Genomic DNA, 20,053 nt, shown 5'->3' with positions numbered 1-20,053 from the left:
ACAACAGTGTGAGCCTTGAATGAAAACAGCATACACACACACACACACACACACACACACACACACAAAGGAGGGTATGGTGTGTCACGTCTGATTAGAACTGGCACCGCATGGTAAGACATGTTGTGGATGTTGCCAAGCTTTGACATGAGGCATGACAAGAATGTTACCTGTTGAGCTGCACTTTATGCTGCTATTCAACGTTCCGAAGAACTATAAATAAGTGTAACGTGGGAACACCTTCACAAACAAAGCACTGAGGGGAAATAATAGTGGGTCACAATAAGGTCGAGGTCAAAGAGTAAAGTTATTTCATATCAAACATTAAATGAGCACGATATCTCTAAAAATAAACTGCAGCATTGGGCCTATACCTCATCACTGCTGGAGGATGAAGATGAGGACGAGGATGAGGATGAGGATGAAGATGAGTTGCCAGATTTTCCTCCCTCTTTATTTCCCTTTTTCTTGTCCTTTTTCTTGTGGTCTGTGACTGACTTTTTGCCCGACTTGTCGTCTTTGCCATGCTTGCCTTTGCTGCTTTTCTATAGAAATGGCAAAAGCTGACTCTGAATAAATCATTGATTGTGTTGCTTTCGTCTTAAGGATTGTGTTTGAGTCCAGTAATCACAACTAATCAATTTAGATCAACGTTTTGGCTTTGCTGTCAAAAAAAACTGTTAAAATCACATGTTGATTCATATCAAACTTATGAACTATATGAGATTTTTCGATAGAATGTAAACATGAAACACTCTTACTTCATCCTTATGCTTATCGTCATCCTTATCCTTGCTCCAGGGCCATTGAAAATGATCTTCATGAGCATCCTCCTTCTTCACCTCGTCTTCCATCCAACCTACAGACAGTCGTTGTTTACACATTTAAATTTTGTCTCAAAAGCATATCGGATAATTATTGAAGTTGTCAGGCGCAACACAAATGCCTGTTGCTCTTCATAGACTTGAGAAATGTTGTTAAACTCAGAGACAAGCGTTCACATTCAAGATATTCCCCCAAAATACAGTCAACGTAGATTTGAGCCTACCTGAAAAGAAAGCCATAGTGACTCCTCTTCTGCGCTTTTCCAAACAATTAACCTCAGTGATACTCATAGGTAACCTGGATCAACCTTATCGTAACCATGTGACATAGCCATGCCCCCCCCCCTTGCATTTACTTCAGGAGCTGCTTTAAAGTGCAGGCGGAGACATCAGAGTTAGAAATGATGTGCACGTTACAAACCTGCACAGTGGCAAGTCTGAGTAGGACAAACTATTGTGTGATGTCGATGCTGCGATATTTTTATTTCTAGATAGATGACCTCCCTTTTTATTACTTTTAACTTTTTACTTAAAGTTGCTGTGAGTAAAGGTTTAAAGGATCTATACACGGTCTGGTCCGATGACAGTGTCAGCCATCACACATTCACTGAGGTTTTAAATTTTCATGGTTTCAATCCAAAACAACTATTTAACAAGTTCACTCTTATCAATGAGAAACGACTACTTTAAATATGATACATTTATTTATACTTTGTTTTCATTTCTGTTTTGTCTTTTCAACAAAATTGATTAAAATCTATTACGGTGACAAACGGCACTCTTACTCTTAAAATATACATCTTGAAAGTAAAACTCCTTTAAAATACTTTTAACTTTGATTGAGTTTAAAAATAAATAACACTGCCATCTTGTGGTGAAGAAAACGCACTTTATTTTGACAGAGGAACTTTTGCATTTTGTTGACAGAACATTTACTTCTAGGAATCATCAGGCTTGTTTTTACACAAGACCAGCATGTTTCTTTGACATCAATGAAAGGACAGCAGGGAAAGTTCCTTCAGACTCATGTTGTTAAGAGCCAGGGTCATAAGAGACCGACAGCAGTCCGGTGTCAGCTTCATCACTGAAATGACAAAAAGGACAACGCTGTTACTCAGACAGGAGACATGAATTATTAATAGCATCTTAAATACCACAGCGACTTCAGTATCTTTAGGGTATGAATCGTTGTGGCAGCAGCGTGAGCCAAAACAAACAAAAAAAAAAGCAAACAGCACACACACACACACACACACAGGAGGGCGTGGTGTGTCACACCCATAGCTAAAACTGGAACTGTGGGTCACACCTGATGATTATCCGGCCCCATCCTTTGAAATTAGGTTTGACCTGCTCAGCTGCATTTTGCGAACACTTTACAGTAACTTGGGAAGACTTTGACAAACTGAGTACTGAGGGGTAATAAAAAGCAAAGGCCTAGAGTAAAGCTATTTTCTATCAAAAATGTAAATGGCAAGAGATCTCTAAAAATGAGCTGTAACATTGTTCCTACCTCCTTGTCGCTGGAGTCTGAAGATGAGGAGTCTGAGCTTGAGCCTGAACCTTTCCCCTCACCCTTTCCCTCCTTCTTGTCCTTCTTCTCCTTCTTGTCCTTCTTTCCTTTGCCCTCTTTGTGCTTTTTGCCGTCCTTCCCCTTGCATCCTCCCTAAAAATGGCAAAAAGTTTGACAGTTGAATAAATCATTGATTGTGTTTGGTTTGGTCTCAGAGATCATGTTTGACTCCAGGAATCACAATTAAGCAGATTAAAAAGACTTAATGGAAAAGGAACTTTTTTTTATTTATTTTATCACAGAACCACTAGATTCATACCAGACTTATGATCTACACATGCAAAGCTCTCACCTTATCCTTCTTATCCTTTCCTGTTCAGGTAAGAATGAAAAAGTGTATCAGGTTAGAATAAAAGTGATAAAAATAAGAATTATCCTGTGACAAAATATAACTCTTTACACATCAAGAGAACAGCTACAAATAAAATACAACTTGCTTAGACTTTGCTTACATTTTCCTTTTTTCTAAAGCATATTAGATAATGAATAAACTTGTCAGGTGCGAAATAAGCCTTTAAAATGCCCGTGGCTCATCAAGTGTTACCGGGAATTAAAAAAAAGACAAGCATTCAAAGCGTTCCTCCTAAATAAAGTCAACATAAATGTGAGCTTACCTGGGCAATCCATTGTGTCTCCTGCTCGTGTACTTTCACAAACCACAGAGACTCAAACTTAAGTAGCTGGATTACCGCACCTAAACCACGCGTTTTCAACCTAACCACGCCCCCAAAGCACCGCTCCCTCTGGGTTAAGTGGAGATGGAGACACACAAGTATACGCACATTAGAAACCTGCACAGTGGCAAATCTAAGCAGGACTAATTCTTGTGTGGTGTGAATAAGTCAAGGTAAACATAATTAAAGTATCCAAAGTAACAAGTAGTCATTATTAAGAATGGACATTTTTTGAGAGTTTTATTACAGAAATATATATTCACCTCTGCATAAGATGGGAAAGCATTCGCATGTAAGATTTCATTTCAAATATTCTTAAACTCTTAACAGTTCCAAATAAGGAGTCATTGTATTATTATTAATACTATGGTGTTATTGTTGTTGCTGGGAATAAAGGGCTCCGCCCGGAGAGAAGGCTGTGACTGAACATACCAGTATCTATAATTATGGTTTGATTAAATAATTGGGGGGAACAGTGTGTACTGTCTCCTTTCAACAATGAAAACTCATGTTAGAGAATGCAGAACAGCTTGTATGTCATGTCTTATAATTACCAGTTTATTGTTAGAGTAGAACTGAAGGAGCTCTCTACGAAACAGGGAGTGCATTTACAAGAGAATTCACTAAATCAAAAACAGAGGAGTATTAGATACTAAAACTTAAGACTAAAACCAACAAGCTTTCCCTCTGAGCAAGATTCACCGACTGAAATGGGTTCTTTCTCAAATGCAAGGCATAAATAAAACACAACGGCACAGCTTTACTTTACTTTGCCAACCTTTAAAATCTCCACTACTGCAACAAAACACACGAAACAAATGTAACCTTAGTCACCAATTGGCTAACCAGTTTTTGAAATGCGATTGTATTTTGTATTACTTTTGGTGGAATGAAAATACTGCATAATGCCATCAAGTCTTACGGTAGCATACCGGTTGTTTAAATCTACAATCATTTACTGTATTTTGGAACACAGTATTGTTAGAATTTGGCTGTATTTTTTACAGCAGTTTACTCCAGTGAACGAACAGGTATTTGTGTTGATGTACAGACGCAGAGCAGGATGAGAAACAGTTGCGTGTCACACATTGCTCGGGGAAAACTACCTCAGACGTGGAACAAAGGCATACAGGTAGTGTGAGACGGAAATTGATCAACCGCACGATAACTGGGACACTACATGTCTGGTTCTGTTTGATGTGGTGGGGACACTTTAGTGGATCGACTGACGCAGTGAGTTATCAAGCTGCTGGTCGCAGAAACGTACTGATGCACACTCACTTCCTTGGCCTTTATTTTACACTTTTGGTTCCACATTAGTCTGACATCGTACATCACCAATGATAGATTTTGCGTTTTACTTACGAGCTTCCGTTTTGGGCTGCAACTAACAATTCATTTTATTATAATTTAAACTATTTTTAGTTACTTATTATAAACAATCACAATTTCCGAGCTCAAAAAGCGACATCTCCAAATTGCAGCTCAGTGGGAAACATTGTATTTTTTACTCCGCTACATTTATCCGACAAAGTGACTTTTTTAAAACCCACAATTAATTTATATGGTAATCTTCCTAAAGAGAAATTATTTCTAGTTTGTTAACTCAACAAAATGTATTACAATCACTTATAACGACAACAATGTGTATGTGTTTTGTACTCTCAAAATATAAATCTGCACTCCTATGTTATGGTGAAATAAACACACTTGACAACAGAACTTGAGGGAGAAAAAGAAGCGTTCAAACGTTTATTTTTGTGAATCGGCAGATTCGTTTACACATCAATGCAAGGACAGGAAGGGAAGTTGGTACAACAGCACATTGTCATTTTGTTGAATAGACAAGATGATAAGAGACTAACAGAGCAGTCCACTCTCCCAGGAAGCATCATTCCTGAAATGACAAAGAAGACAATGATGTTACTGCAGAAAGGACCAACGCTTGAGACTACGGCCGGAAACGCACAGCTAAGATCCTTCCCTATTTACAGTGTAGCTCTTTATACTTAAGGTGTACCAGCACAGTATGTTCTGATACATAGGCCTACACGTAGGCACGAGGCAACAACTTGTGAAGTCAGGTAATGAGGGTGTGACAATGGGGGAACTGAATAAAAATGGATACTGTAGGTATTTTTAAAGTATACATTGAGGCACCAGGTACTTCTAATATCACGGCCGTCATGATCATCCTTGGGGAGGTCCGGGTCACAAAGGTCCACCATCAACAGCTGCTGTTGTGGGACACTTTGGACATGATTTGCATATTGCATGTGGTTTTGGCTTTAGGCGTGCTTTTTACAATGACTGTAGTGTTTGTATCCGATACTGTTCATCATGGTTACGCTGTGACAGAACAGAACAGAAAAATCATCTTCTAGACCTGCCCTGGCTGTCACATGAACTCTCCTGGTACCACCTGAGGCATCTGAAGGCCCCTGCAAGTACAGAGTCGATCCCAATACTGCAAGAAGGCCTATGTTACAACCTACATAGTGACATATAGGTTAAACAGCCTATATGTTCAATTCAACCTCTATTTGTTCCAAGTTAAAAAACCTTTTAGGATTGTAGTTACCGTACCAACAGTATAAATCATTTTTAAATTCACAGATTGGTTCCTCCCTTTTCATCTTGTTCCCTCACAGCCGATCTATCATTCTGTACCGTGCCGGTGTTAGTCCAAATACTCACACTGTAAGCTGTATTCTAAAGTGATGCTGCAGAAAGGATACATGATTTATTACAAAGCATCATAAATGCTACAGCACCTTTTAATGAATGAATCGTCGTGGCAGCAGAATGTGCCGGAACAAGCAGCAAAACGACTTTTATTTGGAGTCCAGCCAGAAGGTAACAGCAGTTCACTGTCACGGAGGCGATGAGTCAACAACAGCTCTTTTATGACTCCACTATCTGACCCTTTTTTCCCCACCCTGGGGCTCGGTTCTTTACTCTTTTGCTTCAGTCATTTGCGTGGTAAACCTACAATTCATACAAAATACGACCGACATGCTGTTCTGTTCCCTCTGAATAAAGCTGCAACAAAAGACAGAAGTTTGGCTGCAGCTTAAAAAGTGAATCTGGAATGTTTTCACTTGACAACAGCATGAGCTATAAATGACAGCACACACAAACCGGAGGGTGAGGTGTGTCAAACCTGATTAAAACTGGTACAGAGGGCGAGACCTGTTCCACCAGTCTTCTTCTAGACCTTGTCGTACGCACACCGACCTTTGGCGTGAGGTGTGACGGGTATGTTTCCTGTTGAGCTGCATTTTATTGCTTTTGAAAGGTCTTGAGGTCAGCAAACTACGGAAGTGTATCTTGGGAACACTTATACAAACTGAACATCGGGAGGTGGTTAAAGTCTGTTAAATTCTATATTAACAATTGAATTAGCAAGAAATCTCTTGAAATGAACTGCAGAGTTTGGCCTACCTCATCACTGCTGGAGGATGAGGAGGAGGATGATGATGAGGATCCAGATCCAGATCCAGATCCTGATTTCCTTCCTTCACAATTTTCACTTCTCTTCTTGTGCTTCTTCTTGTGTTCTCCGTCCTTGTGCTTGTGCTCTCCGTCCTTGTGCTTGTGCTTGTGCTCTCCGTCCTTGTGCTTGTGCTTTCCGTCCTTGTCCTTGTGCTTTTTGTCGGACTTGCCGTCTTTGTCAGACTTGTGCTTTTTGTCGGACTTGTCTCCTTTGTCACACTTGCCCTTGCCGCCCTCCTAAAAATGACAAAAGCTGACTTTGAATAAATCATTGATTGCGTTGGTAGTTGCAAAGTATTACTCCTCGGTACCTGGAGAAGCTCTTGTGCTTATCACCTAGCCTGCATAAGCATCTTTGTTAGTATGGTCACATACAAAACCACATACCTTATCCTTCTTCTTGTTCCAGGGCCAAGAAAGCTCATCCTGCTGAGCTTCTGACTTCTTCACCTCTCCTTCCTCCCCACCTAAAGCTGCACACGTGCAAAAGAGACAGTTGTTAAACAAAACCCGAGTGACAAAAGCAGTACAGCTAATAGTCTTTGATTACACTTTTTGTTTGGTTTCTAACGCACACATCGGATAATTTAGCCGCCACCTAGGGCACCGGAAACTGGACTAAAATACCGGTTGCTCTTCAATTAGCTTAGAATTTGAAAAATGAGGTCAACCGAGACCAACATTAGACTAACATTCAAAGTCTTCCTCTTAAAATAGTCAAGATAAAGTTGAGCCTACCTGAATACAGATCGAAAGACATTGGGACTCCTTTTCGTGTTGCGTGTGCTTCACCAAACAAATGAGACTCACTCGCATAACACAGGGGACCTGGGATTGACCGCACCTGAAACACGTGACCCAAAACACGCCCCCCCCCCCCCTCCTCAACCACCGCTCAGCTGGGTTCAACATTCACCTGCATGTCACATGGCCTTTCACATTCACCGGGAGACGCTGTTTACCAATGCAGGCTGAGAATACAGCGTTGCGAAATGTATGCACAAGAGATCATTACCATTGCGGAATGTGAATCATTTTAAGGCTGTAGTTGTTGAATCCAAAGCGACTTACAATAAGTGTATTCAACATCGGTATTCAAGAGAACTAGTCACCAGAAGTCATAAGTGCATATCCCTCTTCAAACAAGTATCTAAGAGCATAAACCAGGGCAAACGTACAGTGCAACATACAATAAGTGCAACGAACTAACACGCAATACAATAAGTGCAACGAACTAATACGATTACAATAAGTGCAATAAGCTAATACGAATAAAATAAGTGCTAAGTGGAAGGCTCAGGGGAGGGGAGGTGTTAACTCCAACAAAACAAAGCTAACAATGAAGCTAATACAAAAATACTAACCTCGGTAAAATAAAAGCAGAAAAACAAGATTAACAAAAACTTGCAGCACACCTCTTTTATTTCCTGAAAACACACCAACACCAGAGATTACCTGAGACACCGGAGACCAGCTGTGGTCAGTGGTGGCTATCGAGATGCTTCATTTAAGTAGGAGCATCAATATTCCGTTACAGGTAAAATCCATGGATATAAAGTTAAACAAAAGTTTAAAAAAAACAACGAATGCATTAAATAGCATTATGCAGAAGAGCCCTTCTCAGAGTCGTTAATATTTTAAATTAACGTTTGAATATCATTTTAAAAGAAATGACCTCGCGAGTAATTCACAGTTTTGCAGTGTTTGCACTATTATACAAATAATCTACAAAGTAACTCAAACAAACGGATACATGTAGTGGAGTAAAAAGTAAAACATCTCTTTCAGAAATGTGGTGGAGTAGAAGTATAAAGTAGCACACAAGGAAAACACAAAAAGTACCTCAAAACTGCATTCACTCAAGTGCAGTACGTCAGTAAATACATTTATACTGTTCACCACTAGTTGTCGTATTATTTACTTTTTTCAAAAATGATGTCCTTACAAATGATATTACACTTTTTAAACAGTACAGATTTAATCAATATATGTTATTTATTATTATTGCTGTGGATTAAAGGCTTCGTCTGGGGAGAAGGGTGCATGGATCCCTCTAACATGTAGCACATGTAATTCCCAGCTGATGTTATTTCGAAGTGATAGTACTCTAACACCAAGACAAAGTAATGAAAATATGGGAGAAATTACCCCTATTATGATGTGCAGGCTATAAAATAAAGCAACCCTCGTTCACACCGGAAGTACAGTGTTTTCAGTTAGTATTTAACGGGCATGTACTAAATATTTACACCATCAATATGTTCACTGTCATTTACAAACTAATCTGAAGCGTTACCAACTGTTTTTGTAAAACAGCCGTTAGAAGCTTTATTCTCATTTCCTTTTTCATTCAAAATAAATGTCTAAATCCAGAGCCTTGTTCTGTTCCTGAAGAACCTGAGATGCAGGAGTACCTGAAGGCAGCATGAACAGGAGACAAGAAACAAAACAAATAGAATCGTATTGATTTATTCTGCACAGTGAGGAGTTTTCATTGTAGTATTTCATGTGATTGTCAAAAGAATTCCACAAATGTGCTTTTTATTAATAAAAAATACAATCTTAATTTTTTTTTAAGGTATAGTTATATTCCTCAACTTGAACATTTCCATCGTGTCACAATGCATCTTTACACAGTAACCTCTGTTATCCACCAGATGAGTCATCATATTTTTCTTGCATGAAATCAGGGCATCATTAGCTTATCTCATCATAACATTCAACATCCTCCAGTGTCATATAAGCTGTGCTTTTAAAAAAATATCTGTAACATGTACTTTGATCTATGACATCTCATTATTGGTAAGGCTTGGGGCCTTTCAATAGGTCACTAGAGGTGAGATGGGAGGTGGAACGGGTCCCTCCGTCTCCGTACCTCCGTGGGCTCCCCATCAGTGATTCCATGGGGCTGGGAGGTCTGCGATTGGGGGACCTATCTCCAATATTCAGTGTGGAGCCAGGGACAGAGGAGCCATGGACAGAGGAGCCATGGATAGAGGAGCCAGGGACATAGGAGCCATGGACAGTGGAGCCATGGACAGAGGAGCCAGGGACATAGGAGGCATGGACAGAGGAACCATGGACGGAGGAGCCAGGGACATAGGAGGCATGGACAGAGGAACCATGGACGGAGGAGCCAGGGACATAGGAGCCATGGACAGAGGAGCCATGGACAGAGGAGCCATGGACAGAGGAGCCAGGGACATAGGAGCCAGGGACAGAGGAACCAGGGACATAGGGCTTGGAGACAGAGGAACTAGTGAAAGTGGAACCAGGAACAGAGGGCTTGGAGACAGAGGAACCAGTAAAAGAGGAACCAGGAACAGAGGGCTTGGAGACAGAGGAACTAGTGAAAGTGGAACCAGGAACAGAGGAGCCAGGGACAGAGGGCTTGGAGACAGAGGAACCAGTGAAAGAGGAACCAGGAACAGAGGAGCCAGGGACAGAGGGACCAGGAACAGAGTGCTTGGAGACAGAGGAACCAGTGAAAGAGGAACCAGGAACAGAGGGCTTGGAGACAGGGGAACCAGTGAAAGAGGAACCAGGAACAGAGGGCTTGGAGAAAGCTGAAGTACTCAGAGGATCCAGCTTCACAACAGGTTTGGAGGGGAGTGGCACGAAGGAGACGACAGTAGCAGTGCCAGGCTTAGAGCAGCTGCCACTGGGAGCTGAAAGTCCGCCGCCATCTGAGCCTGAAACTTCTGTTTTTGGCTCGCCGCTTTGCTCGCCATCAGGGCTTGCCTGCAATGAAATCAATAACCACCACATGAAGGATAGTGTCAACGGAAAATTGAGTTACGGAAGATGAATAAGACAGTGAGGGAAGATCACGGTGTCGGTTTTCTTAGCTGGAGAAAATATTTTTCACATCATTTATACTAAGAGAAAACTTACACTCTTTTTCTTCTTGTCAGTTTCACTTCCTGATGAGCCAGAACTCTGAAGGCCAAACAGGAAAAAATGAAGTCATTTTAACCTCCCATAGATATAAGACAGACATCATCTCATGATAATCCCATTTCGCGAGTATTTCACCTTTTTCTTCTTCTTCTTCTTGTCCTTCTTGTCCTTTTTATTCTCCTTGTCACTGCCACTGCCACCATCAGATGAACCCGAAGGACCGGAGCTCGAGTCCTGCTCAAATATAAAGCACGGAACACTCCATCAACTATGTTTTGTAAAACAAAAAAAATAGCATACATGTGTTTCTCCTTACTTCACAATAGTTTACCTTCTTTTTGTCCTTCTTTTTCTTCTTCTTGTCATCATCACTGCTAGAAGAATCTGAGTCCTTGATGGATGCGAATATGGTAATTGTGTTACTGTATTATTAAAGACATCCCATCTTGATATACACAGGAAACTTACAAATATATGAAGCAGGAGGCTGCATTGGACAAATACAACACATTCACATTGTTTTACCTTCTTCTTGTCTTTCTTTTTCTTCTTCTTCTTATCCTTCTTCTTCTTCTTTTTCTTCTTATCGTCATCACTAGAAGAATCGCTGGATGATTCAGAAGAAGAATCCTGGACAGACAGAGAAACGATGATGATACACATGGCATTTCATTCACACCGTACTCATTAAACAGCGGTGATGTATCCTTCTGTTGTGAGTTGGTTTAGTCATCACACCACCTCATGCACGTTCACATGGTCATTCAGCTGTTTCACGTCACTGACCAAAGATCATCAATAGTACTTTTTACAGGAAATGTCACATATAACAAGTTGTTGATGAACAAATGTTGTAACTCATATAATCAACCAAAAACAAAGGATGAGATGTTCTCACCTTTTTCTTCTTCTTTTTCTTATCTTTCTTTTTCTTCTTCTTCTAAAGTAAAAAAAAGACATGTACTCATGATGAATTGTGTTGCCGTTTATCTCTGTTAACTTCTTAAACTTGGTTACAGATGAACAATTCACTAAGTAGGGACCGTAATATCTGTGTGTGTGTGTGTCATCTTACCTTGTCATCGTCACTATCAGAGCAAGAGGAGGAAGAAGAGGAGCCATCGTCAGAACAGCTGGCCTTCTAGAAAAAAAGGATGTCAGTGAGTCAGTCACTCATCCTGGTTCATTAAGACTCATTCATTCATTCATTAGACTGTTTATGAGCATCAGGAGCGTGACATCAATCCATTCAGTTTTCACATGGTTGTACCTTCTTCTTCTTCTTTTTCTTCTTCTTCTTCTTCTTCTTCTTCTTGTCATCTTCACTACCAGAGGAGGAAGAGCTGGAATCCTATAAAGAGAGCAGATGAATACGTATTAACATTAAACAACACACCTAAAAACAGTAATGTACAGAAGTGTTGTAAACACAAACCTTATCCTTCTTCTTCTTTGTCTTCTTCTTTTTCTTTTTCTTCTTCTTCTTATCCTCTTCACTATCAGATGATGAAGAAGAGGAACAGGAGGAGTCCTGTTAAGAGAGAGAGCCGAGGATGATATAATAACACAATAATAACAGCACAAGTACAAAACAAATGTAAAATACAGAAATGTTGTAAACACAAACCTTATCCTTCTTCTTCTTTTTCTTCTTCTTCTTGTCCTCTTCACTATCAGATGATGAAGAAGAGGAGGAGTCCTGTTCAGAGATAGAGCCGAGGATGATATAATAACACTATAATAACAGCACAATTACACAAATGTAATATAGAGAAGTGTTGTAGACACAAACCTTGTCCTCCTTCTTCTTCTTCTTCTTGTCCTCTTCACTATCAGATGATGAAGAAGAGGAGTCCTGTTAAGAGAGAGAGAGCCGAGGATGATATAATAACACTATAATAACACTATATTAACAGCACAAGTACAAACAAATTTAATATACAGACATGTAAACACAAACCTTATCCTTCTTCTTCTTTTTCTTCTTCTTCTTGTCCTCTTCACTATCAGATGATGAAGAAGAGGAGTCCTGTTGAGAGAGAGCCGGCGAGGATGATATAATAACACAATAATAACAGCACAAGTACAAAAAATGTAATATAGTCATGTTGTAAACACAAACCTTATCCTTCTTCTTCTTGGTCTTCTTCTTCTTCTTCTTCTTCTTTTTCTTCTTGTCCTCTTCACTATCAGAGGATGAAGAAGAGGAGCAGTCGGAATCCTGTAAAGACAGAGTGCCGAGGATGATACAACAACAATAAACAATACACATACATAAATAAAATATACAGAAGTGTATATTATACAAACCTTATCCTTCTTCTTCTTCTTCTTTTTCTTCTTGTCATCTTCGCTATCTGAGGAGGAGCTATCAGATGAAGAAGAGGAGGAGCTGGAGGAGTCCTATGGGTCAGATCAAATACAAATATTCACATTTCCACAAGCAGACAATTTAACTTTTTTAATTCACCAAGTCTGCACACAGAAATACTCACTCATGGATCCGTTTTATACAAATAAACTAAATTTACCGTGTGACACGATACAAAAAGGCAACAAACAATATACATCCCTATTCATTTGTGTATTTGTAATTAAAAAAACATCATCACGGCTTTGTATACCTTTTCCTTCTTCTTCTTCTTCTTCTTCTTCTTGTCTTTTTTGTCATCATCACTGTCTGAGGATGAGCCGGAATCCTGTAACAAAACACAGAAAATGTTTTTTTGGTGATGTTGATTATCCTTTATCATAACTATAACTATATGTTGCCGTAAATGTTGCATCAGTACACGGTGGTGACAACGTACCATAACAGCTGCAATGCCTCATTCTGTTTGAAAGGTGCAGCATGTACATAGTATAATCACCTTTTCCTTCTTCTTCTTCTTCAACTTCTTCTTCTTATCCTTCTCCTCCCCTCCTTCGCCCTCGTCATCACTCAGGTTGCCGTCCTCAATACCATCGGGGAATGCCTTGGCTCCCCCTGCTGGACAGGAAGCACCATTACCACCAAACCAACAACACTTTAACGAAGCCTCCAACATACAGTACGCGTGGTGTTTTTAAGAGCCTCGGTAGCACACCTACCAGCATTTGCACAGGACAGTGTGCCTTCTTCCGTTGCTTTCTTGGCCTGTCATGACAAAAGAAAGCAATGACTTTTAGTGCATCTGCGCATACATGTTTGGCACGTACGCATTATGTGTGAGAATTTCACCTTGTCAGCACATTCATCCTTCTTCTTCTCGCCATCAGCACATGGTCCTGCAGTCTCACCATCTGCAGAAAAGTCCAGCAACACTGCGTCAACCTCACGAACACAATGACCGAGATGTCTATTTGCTGCTCTGATCGTTCTGTCTAAAAGTCAAACACTCACCGGCAGCTGCGAGAGCAGTAACACTGCAGAGCTCATTCTCCTCTTCATCCTGTGGAAATCACAAACACAATCACGCTCAGGTTTACTGCTTAAACTGCAGCCTGTACATCCTCTAAACGGTGCACTGCATGCACACACACATAAAGGTTTCTCAGAGGGCGTGAGCACTGTTGGTTTATATATTACAAAGTGAACACACGCTGCTTTACAGTTCTGCATTCATTCTTCACATAGTGAAAACTAAGCCTCATGTGTGCAGAAAATAAAAAAAAATAAAAATGTATCCTGACTCAGCATTCCTACAATAAGTAGAATGCCCCGCGAGGTTCACGAGAAGAGCAGCCTCACCCCTGACCTAAAAAACCAACTGAATCATTTAAAAAAAAGAATGCAAGAAGGGCTGTTCACCTTTTTCTTGTCCTTCTTCTTCTTTTTCTTGTCCTTCTTCTTCTTCTTCTTCTTCTTCTTCTTCTTCTCATCTTTGTCACTGTCAGAAGATGAGGATGAAGATGAGGAGCTGGAATCCTGTGTCAATGAAAAAACATTTTTCAATGTATTACTGTATACTTTCTGCACAATCCTTACAATCTTATTTGACACAGTAAGTAACAGCAGCACTTTATATATTTAGAAGCAAGAGGCTCGTTTGCATTACCTTTTTCTTGTCCTTCTTTTTCTTCTTCTTCTTGTCCTTTTTCTTCTTTTTCTTCTTGTCATCCTCGCTGTCAGAGGAGGATGACGAAGAGCTATCTGAGGAAGAGGAGCAGGAGTCCTTCGAAAGAAGAAAAAAAAAAAAATTAAAGAATCCGTTTTGATCATTTGTATTTACACACGTAGAACAGACAGTTGAAACCCAACAATATTGCAACTGCATAGAGTCAAACAAATCATACCTTCTTCTTCTTCTTCTTCTTCTTCTTCTTCTTCTTCTTTTCATCCTCACTGTCGGAGGATGAACTGTCAGATGAGGATGAATCCTGGGACAGAGGAAGTACGGTAGATATTCAATAACATAATAAATGTAATTCATATTTTAACGTTTCACTGTTTTCATTACATGTAATATTTAATGACGTGTGCTTGTCCAATAAAATAAATTGCCCTTCCAAATTTAAAGTACATTATTGGGCAGCACATATACCCAGCATCCTGTTCCAGCCCCGTTATGATTATGTTCTGAACGACTGGGACTCTACTTGTTCTGTACAGTCCTCTCATTTCCATGAAAACAATAAAAATTAAGTTTAAGAAATAAACAGTTATTATTGTATAATCTGATGTATTATTGAAAAATGTGCACATACCTTCTTCTTTTTCTTCTTCTTCGTCTTCTTGTCCTTCTTCTTCTTTTTGTCTTTCTTCTTGTCGTCCTCATCATCTGACGAGTTGAAATCCTGAAGCGAGACAAGGACAAACATCCCACGATGACAACTTCACCAGCAAACAGCATGTTGTAAAATGGAAGAAGGTTTAATGAATCTCTCTCACCTTGCTTATCTTCATACCGTCTGCACACTGCTGCTCCATTGGGCCACCGGGACCTGAGAGCATTCAATAAGTTCTAATGTAAAGCATTTGTCTAATAAATGAAAAATAACAGTTCCATGCTTTGTCAGCTGAGAGACATTTCTTTAATCAAATGGTCGGCAGAGTAAAAAAGGATATTTATAGACAATTGTGAATATTGTTCAATGTAATTACAGCCACCTAGGTTTTCTTAACAAAATAAATGAATATCTGTAAACACAGAGCTTTGTAGACTTTTGTTTTACTACTGTAGAAAAGGACCATATGGCTGATAATAAATATCAGACTGTGCATGTCAGAGTTTGACTGACTGGTGGCTTAGTCTCTTCTGTGTCATTGTACACTTAAGCTGTCAGTCCAGACCATGATGACAAAATAATGAGCGAATGTGGGTGTCAGGGTGTCTTGAGAGGCCGTGTTATGACTGGAGGCTCTGGACAAGCTGGAAGTTTAAACTCACTTATAAGACAAGCAAGACACCACCTACAAGACATGCCCACGAGGCTGACCTCTATGCTACAACAATCCAAGTATTATAACGAGAGATGAACTGAAATCAACTTCTTGCGAAGAACCTGAGAACTGCTTTTTCAAGATTTTGGAATACAAGCGTACATGCAAACGTACATGGGGTGGGAAATATGAGAAGCAATATTTGTATTTATCCTCTCGAGAGCATAATAAACCAGTTTCACATAATAAATGAGAAACGTGTTGCACTTACTAGATATGATGACAGTGTCGTGCCAGACGTTCTCTCCTTCTTCGTCGTCCTTCTTCTTCTTCTTCTTCTTCTTCTTCTTGTCATCCTGCGAGGACATGTTGATTCTTTCACAACGGTACGTTTGGATATTTTAAAACTTCTACTGTATGTCTCCTCAGTGTATGAAGCTTGTCTGCAAAGTGAGTGTTGCACTTGCAAATATATATATCAGAATCAGGATTGGGTGTCACCAACTAGTTACCCATTAAGAACTCTCTGCCTTCGCCACAGTTAGATAACAAACATTCACACCTTCGGAAAATGCATCAAAAACTAATACATGATTTGATATGCACAGATTGTACAAGTGGCTATCATTACACACATAAGCATACAGTGTATGCAATTGTAAGGATGTGACATGATGTGACGTGCTGTGGTAGATATAGAAGTTGTTTAACACATAGTCGATGGGTGTGTTCCTCTCCTGTCAGTTACCACCTGCTATCAGAGACTGGAGCCCCCGCCCACAGCCCAGGGTGAAATGCATTCCAATGTTATGTACACCTACTTTTCCCATTTTCTACTCTCAACGCTTTTTTTTTTTATTGCTAAGCGGTAAGTTTGATCAGAGGTACACAAATGGGCGGTGGCCCACTTGTGGAATGCAAACTCTCTTGGCGTTGCTTGTGTTTAAAAGCTCGTCGCTGGCTTTTCCTGAATCACCTGATTTTCCACCCACGCCCTTCAGAGAAGCAGCAAGACATCACGCCACCGTGTGACTGCAGTCACTCGAAAGCTAAACTAGACAGAAGAGGTGACTACTGAAGCGGATGTGTTTTGGATTAGAGCTAATTCTGAAAAGCGGAAACTGTTGTTAAATCACGCCTGGGGAAGGTTGATTTGCTGATCCCTTAACTTGCCAAAAGACATAATAAAAGCTCCTTTTTTAGGCTTCTAAATACGGTCAATTCGAAAGCAATTCCTACCTAAATATTCTCATAACGGAGAGTATTGTTGGCTTTGACACTATCCTCACCTGAGGCAGTGACATAGTTAGAAGGGACTATCAATCCCCTGTGAGCTGATGGGAAATTGTTTGTGCTTGTGGCCAAGGACTTCATTTAGCAACGGAACAGGAGAGATTTGTGAAGGATTTACATAAACAAAACTGCATCGTAACAACCGTCACTCCGGCAGTCTCTTGAGCTCGTTTTGAAAAGGAAACCCGTCGGTTTCAACTGAGGGAATCCTGGGAGCTCTGCAGCAAGCATCACACACTTTGCAAAACAAAACTTTTTCCTTGTCATGGGTGAGTCTCAGGCTGGGCTCTGTGGTTTTGAAATGCACGTCATGACAGCAATGTGTGCGTGACACATTAGGGCAAGACAGGAGTTGCATGGAAGCAATATCATTCTATACACCTATGTGATCCTTGAGCAGCACCTATGCCACAACCGCAACTCACCTCGCTGTCACTCTCTGAAGAGCTACTGGAGGAGGAGGAGGAGGAGGATGATGAGCTGGAATCCTGTAAAGAAAGAAGCGGGGAAGTTGTTGATCAACTCAATTGAACAGGTTTCTATACGTTCCTTTGTGGGCGAAAGTGATAAATGAGAAACTAAACCAATGAGTCACTACGAACACACTGCGGCGAGGCAGCAGAAGGGAGGGGCTCTTCACACACTTAGAAAACTGCACGAGCAACCATTTTATCACACAAGAGCACACCCACCCATTCCAGCAGCGCCAGGAGCCAATCAAAGCAAAAGTGACAGTTGATCTGCGTTATAAAGGAATTAATTCCTTTCCTAGTTCTCTCCTGTTTAGACCGGCTGTTGCTAGGTGCAGGCCACATTGTCAGAAGTCATGATTTCTGCCTCACACGTGTGGCCGACACCCTCAGGAAGCCGTAGGATCGACATGAATTAAACTTATTAGATATGAGGAGACTGTTGGTTGTTCGGCAGCAGCGTCCCAACATAGTCCGTTTAACTTTCATTGGCGGAACATGACGGAGAGTTTTCCAGAACATACTCAATGATGGCGGTCAAGACAAGCTTTTTTGAGACACATACTTTCTTCTTCTTCTTCGTCTTCTTCTTCAGCTTCTTCTTTTTCTTCTTCTTCTCGTCTTTCTTGCCGATACCCTCGTCCTCGCTGTCCGAGGAGGACAGGGAGCTGTCACATGTGTACGGGTCCTGGTGACAGACAAAAGAATGATCTACTATGTCCCTCAACACAATCTTTACAATTCAGCCTGGTGGGCAGAGTTACACATAAACATTACCGTTACAATTGCACATTTTTTACTCAAATGCAATTAATCATTTTGCAGTTGCCAGCGCAATTCACATGTATCTTTTTATTGTGTCATGAAATCATAACTATAACTACTGTGTTAATGTTTCAATCAATGTTCTTAATTGTGTTTGAATCTCCTTTTCTTTTGCCTTATGTTTTGATGTTTTTAATGGTTTTACGTGAAGCACTTTGAATTGCCTTGTTGGTGAAATGTGCCTTGCCTTAGAAACAATGAATAGTAAAGTGTCTTGAATATCTGGTGGGAAAAGTAACATCGGTCCATGCGCCTTTTATTCAAATGATTGTTCTGTGCTGTTAAAATGCCGCTCCTGCTCACCTTTCCATCTTTTTCTCCTGCAGGCTGTCCAGGTTGGCTCTTCTTTTCCTCCACCTTGCCCAAATCTTCAGGCTCCACTACCTCAACAAGGGGCTGCAAACCACCAGGAGGGACGGCCGCTGGCTTCTGCACACATGCAGCGCCTGCTCCTGCTGGAGCTACACAGTACAGGGTGACAGTTTTTTACATTCAGAATCCTAAAAGCTCAGCTGATGAGCCACCAGTATCATCATGGAGGATCAGCTGTTGTAGCAACCTGCACTTCCTTATTGTCCAACTTCCTTAAACGGACAGTGAGATTAAAAACCCCAATCATAAAGGTGATGAATTAAAGAAATAGCGCTTGTAGATTGGTTACTTTTTAGTTCCCTTTTCCATAAATCCAGCCAATTGCCTAACTATTACCACAATCCAGAAAGCGCCACACCCTAGCAGTAAAAGGAAAGACGACAAGGTCTTTGTTTTGTGTAAATAGACGACATCTGTCATAGAAACACCTTTATCATACAAAAGCAACAAATGGATCATTAGCTTTCTTGGCTGAAATGATTGTCATCTGATGATTAAAGAAAGAGAATAGCCACAATTCAATTACAATACACACTTTGCAAACTAAGTAGATTGCTAAGAAAAACTAATAATAAAAAAAGAGAGCACACCTTTGAGCAGGGAGGACTCCATTTAGGTCCAGACCTCTCCTCTGTCAAGGGACCCACGTCTGGTCTGTCGGACCTACCTGTGCACTTTTATGGCAAGTGTGTACATGACGCCTGATAGTTTTATGGGTGGGGACACGGGCAAAGTGTCAAGACGTCCAAAATCAAAGAGACTTCCCTTCACAAGTTTCAAAATAAAACCCACATTGGAATACAATCTTCAACATTACCAAATACGTACCCCTCATAGGCTATATCGAATGTGAGCAGCTCAAATGTTCTCTGAGACAAAACAGCTGGCAGATTGTACGCTTTTATTTTTATAGGATATTTTTATGCAGCTGGTTTTATTTTGAAAGCAACAACATTTTACACCCAGACCCTGCTTGGTGTTCTAAATGTCCTCTTACACTTCTGGCAGCTCTGGCAGGTATTTCTGTGGTTGCACTCCAATGGGCCGGGCCTGTCAGTGTACTAAGGCACTGAGTGATTGATCAAAGGGCTCCTCGGTCACTGCTGTCAGGTCACCATGAGCTGTTACTTTCAACACAAATACTCTCTCTGACTTGTTGGCCCTGTGGTTGGTTTACCTAAAGCTGTATAAAGAGAGTCGACGGAAGTTCAAAGTGCTCAATTCACAATAGACTTCAGATAGTTCCAGGAAGTACATGGCGGACA

At 40.5% G+C, this 20,053-nt stretch overlaps 2 protein-coding genes and 1 long non-coding RNA gene across 5 annotated transcripts; all 3 read right to left on the bottom strand.

Moving 5' to 3' along the window:
• Positions 1–1,693: 1,693 nt before the first annotated feature.
• LOC306700858 lies at positions 1,694–3,124 on the bottom strand. The gene is made up of 4 exons (XR_013767216.1): positions 3,012–3,124; positions 2,690–2,709; positions 2,338–2,490; positions 1,694–1,908 (listed from the first exon to the last, which is right to left on the bottom strand). It is a non-coding gene; the product is annotated as an uncharacterized lncRNA (long non-coding RNA).
• Positions 3,125–4,794: 1,670 nt separating this feature from the next.
• Positions 4,795–7,386, bottom strand: LOC306700857 (uncharacterized protein). The gene is made up of 4 exons (XM_079165987.1): positions 7,305–7,386; positions 6,954–7,039; positions 6,516–6,803; positions 4,795–4,968 (listed from the first exon to the last, which is right to left on the bottom strand). Exons 1-4 carry the CDS (start codon positions 7,324–7,326, stop codon positions 4,963–4,965), a joined length of 402 nt encoding a protein of 133 aa, XP_079022113.1. The 5' UTR covers positions 7,327–7,386; the 3' UTR covers positions 4,795–4,962.
• Positions 7,387–9,019: 1,633 nt separating this feature from the next.
• LOC306700853 (uncharacterized protein) lies at positions 9,020–19,487 on the bottom strand. 3 transcript variants are annotated; one of them, XM_079165980.1, is made up of 29 exons: positions 19,379–19,487; positions 18,720–18,877; positions 18,157–18,279; positions 17,547–17,609; positions 16,100–16,184; positions 15,337–15,389; positions 15,153–15,242; positions 14,742–14,825; positions 14,504–14,620; positions 14,257–14,373; positions 13,849–13,897; positions 13,687–13,748; positions 13,557–13,602; positions 13,337–13,455; positions 13,091–13,165; positions 12,777–12,869; positions 12,589–12,687; positions 12,427–12,495; positions 12,259–12,321; positions 12,094–12,165; positions 11,902–11,997; positions 11,737–11,817; positions 11,542–11,607; positions 11,365–11,406; positions 10,992–11,096; positions 10,798–10,857; positions 10,602–10,700; positions 10,461–10,505; positions 9,020–10,307 (listed from the first exon to the last, which is right to left on the bottom strand). In XM_079165980.1, the coding sequence occupies exons 1-29, from the start codon at positions 19,398–19,400 to the stop codon at positions 9,363–9,365; spliced, it is 3,198 nt and encodes a 1,065-aa protein (XP_079022106.1). In that variant the 5' UTR covers positions 19,401–19,487; the 3' UTR covers positions 9,020–9,362. The 3 variants fall into 3 exon arrangements, with proteins under 3 accessions (XP_079022106.1, XP_079022105.1, XP_079022107.1); XM_079165979.1 differs by having other exon boundaries at positions 14,504–14,624; positions 14,743–14,825; XM_079165981.1 differs by lacking the exons at positions 14,742–14,825; positions 15,153–15,242; positions 15,337–15,389; positions 16,100–16,184 and having other exon boundaries at positions 14,504–14,566.
• Positions 19,488–20,053: the final 566 nt, after the last annotated feature.

This window comes from Pholis gunnellus, assembly GCF_910591455.1.
Source record: "Pholis gunnellus genome assembly, chromosome: 9".
NCBI classification, from domain to species: Eukaryota; Metazoa; Chordata; class Actinopteri; order Perciformes; family Pholidae; genus Pholis; species Pholis gunnellus.
The sequence above is the reverse complement of the archived record's forward strand: the minus strand, read 5'-3'. Positions and strand labels throughout refer to the sequence as shown.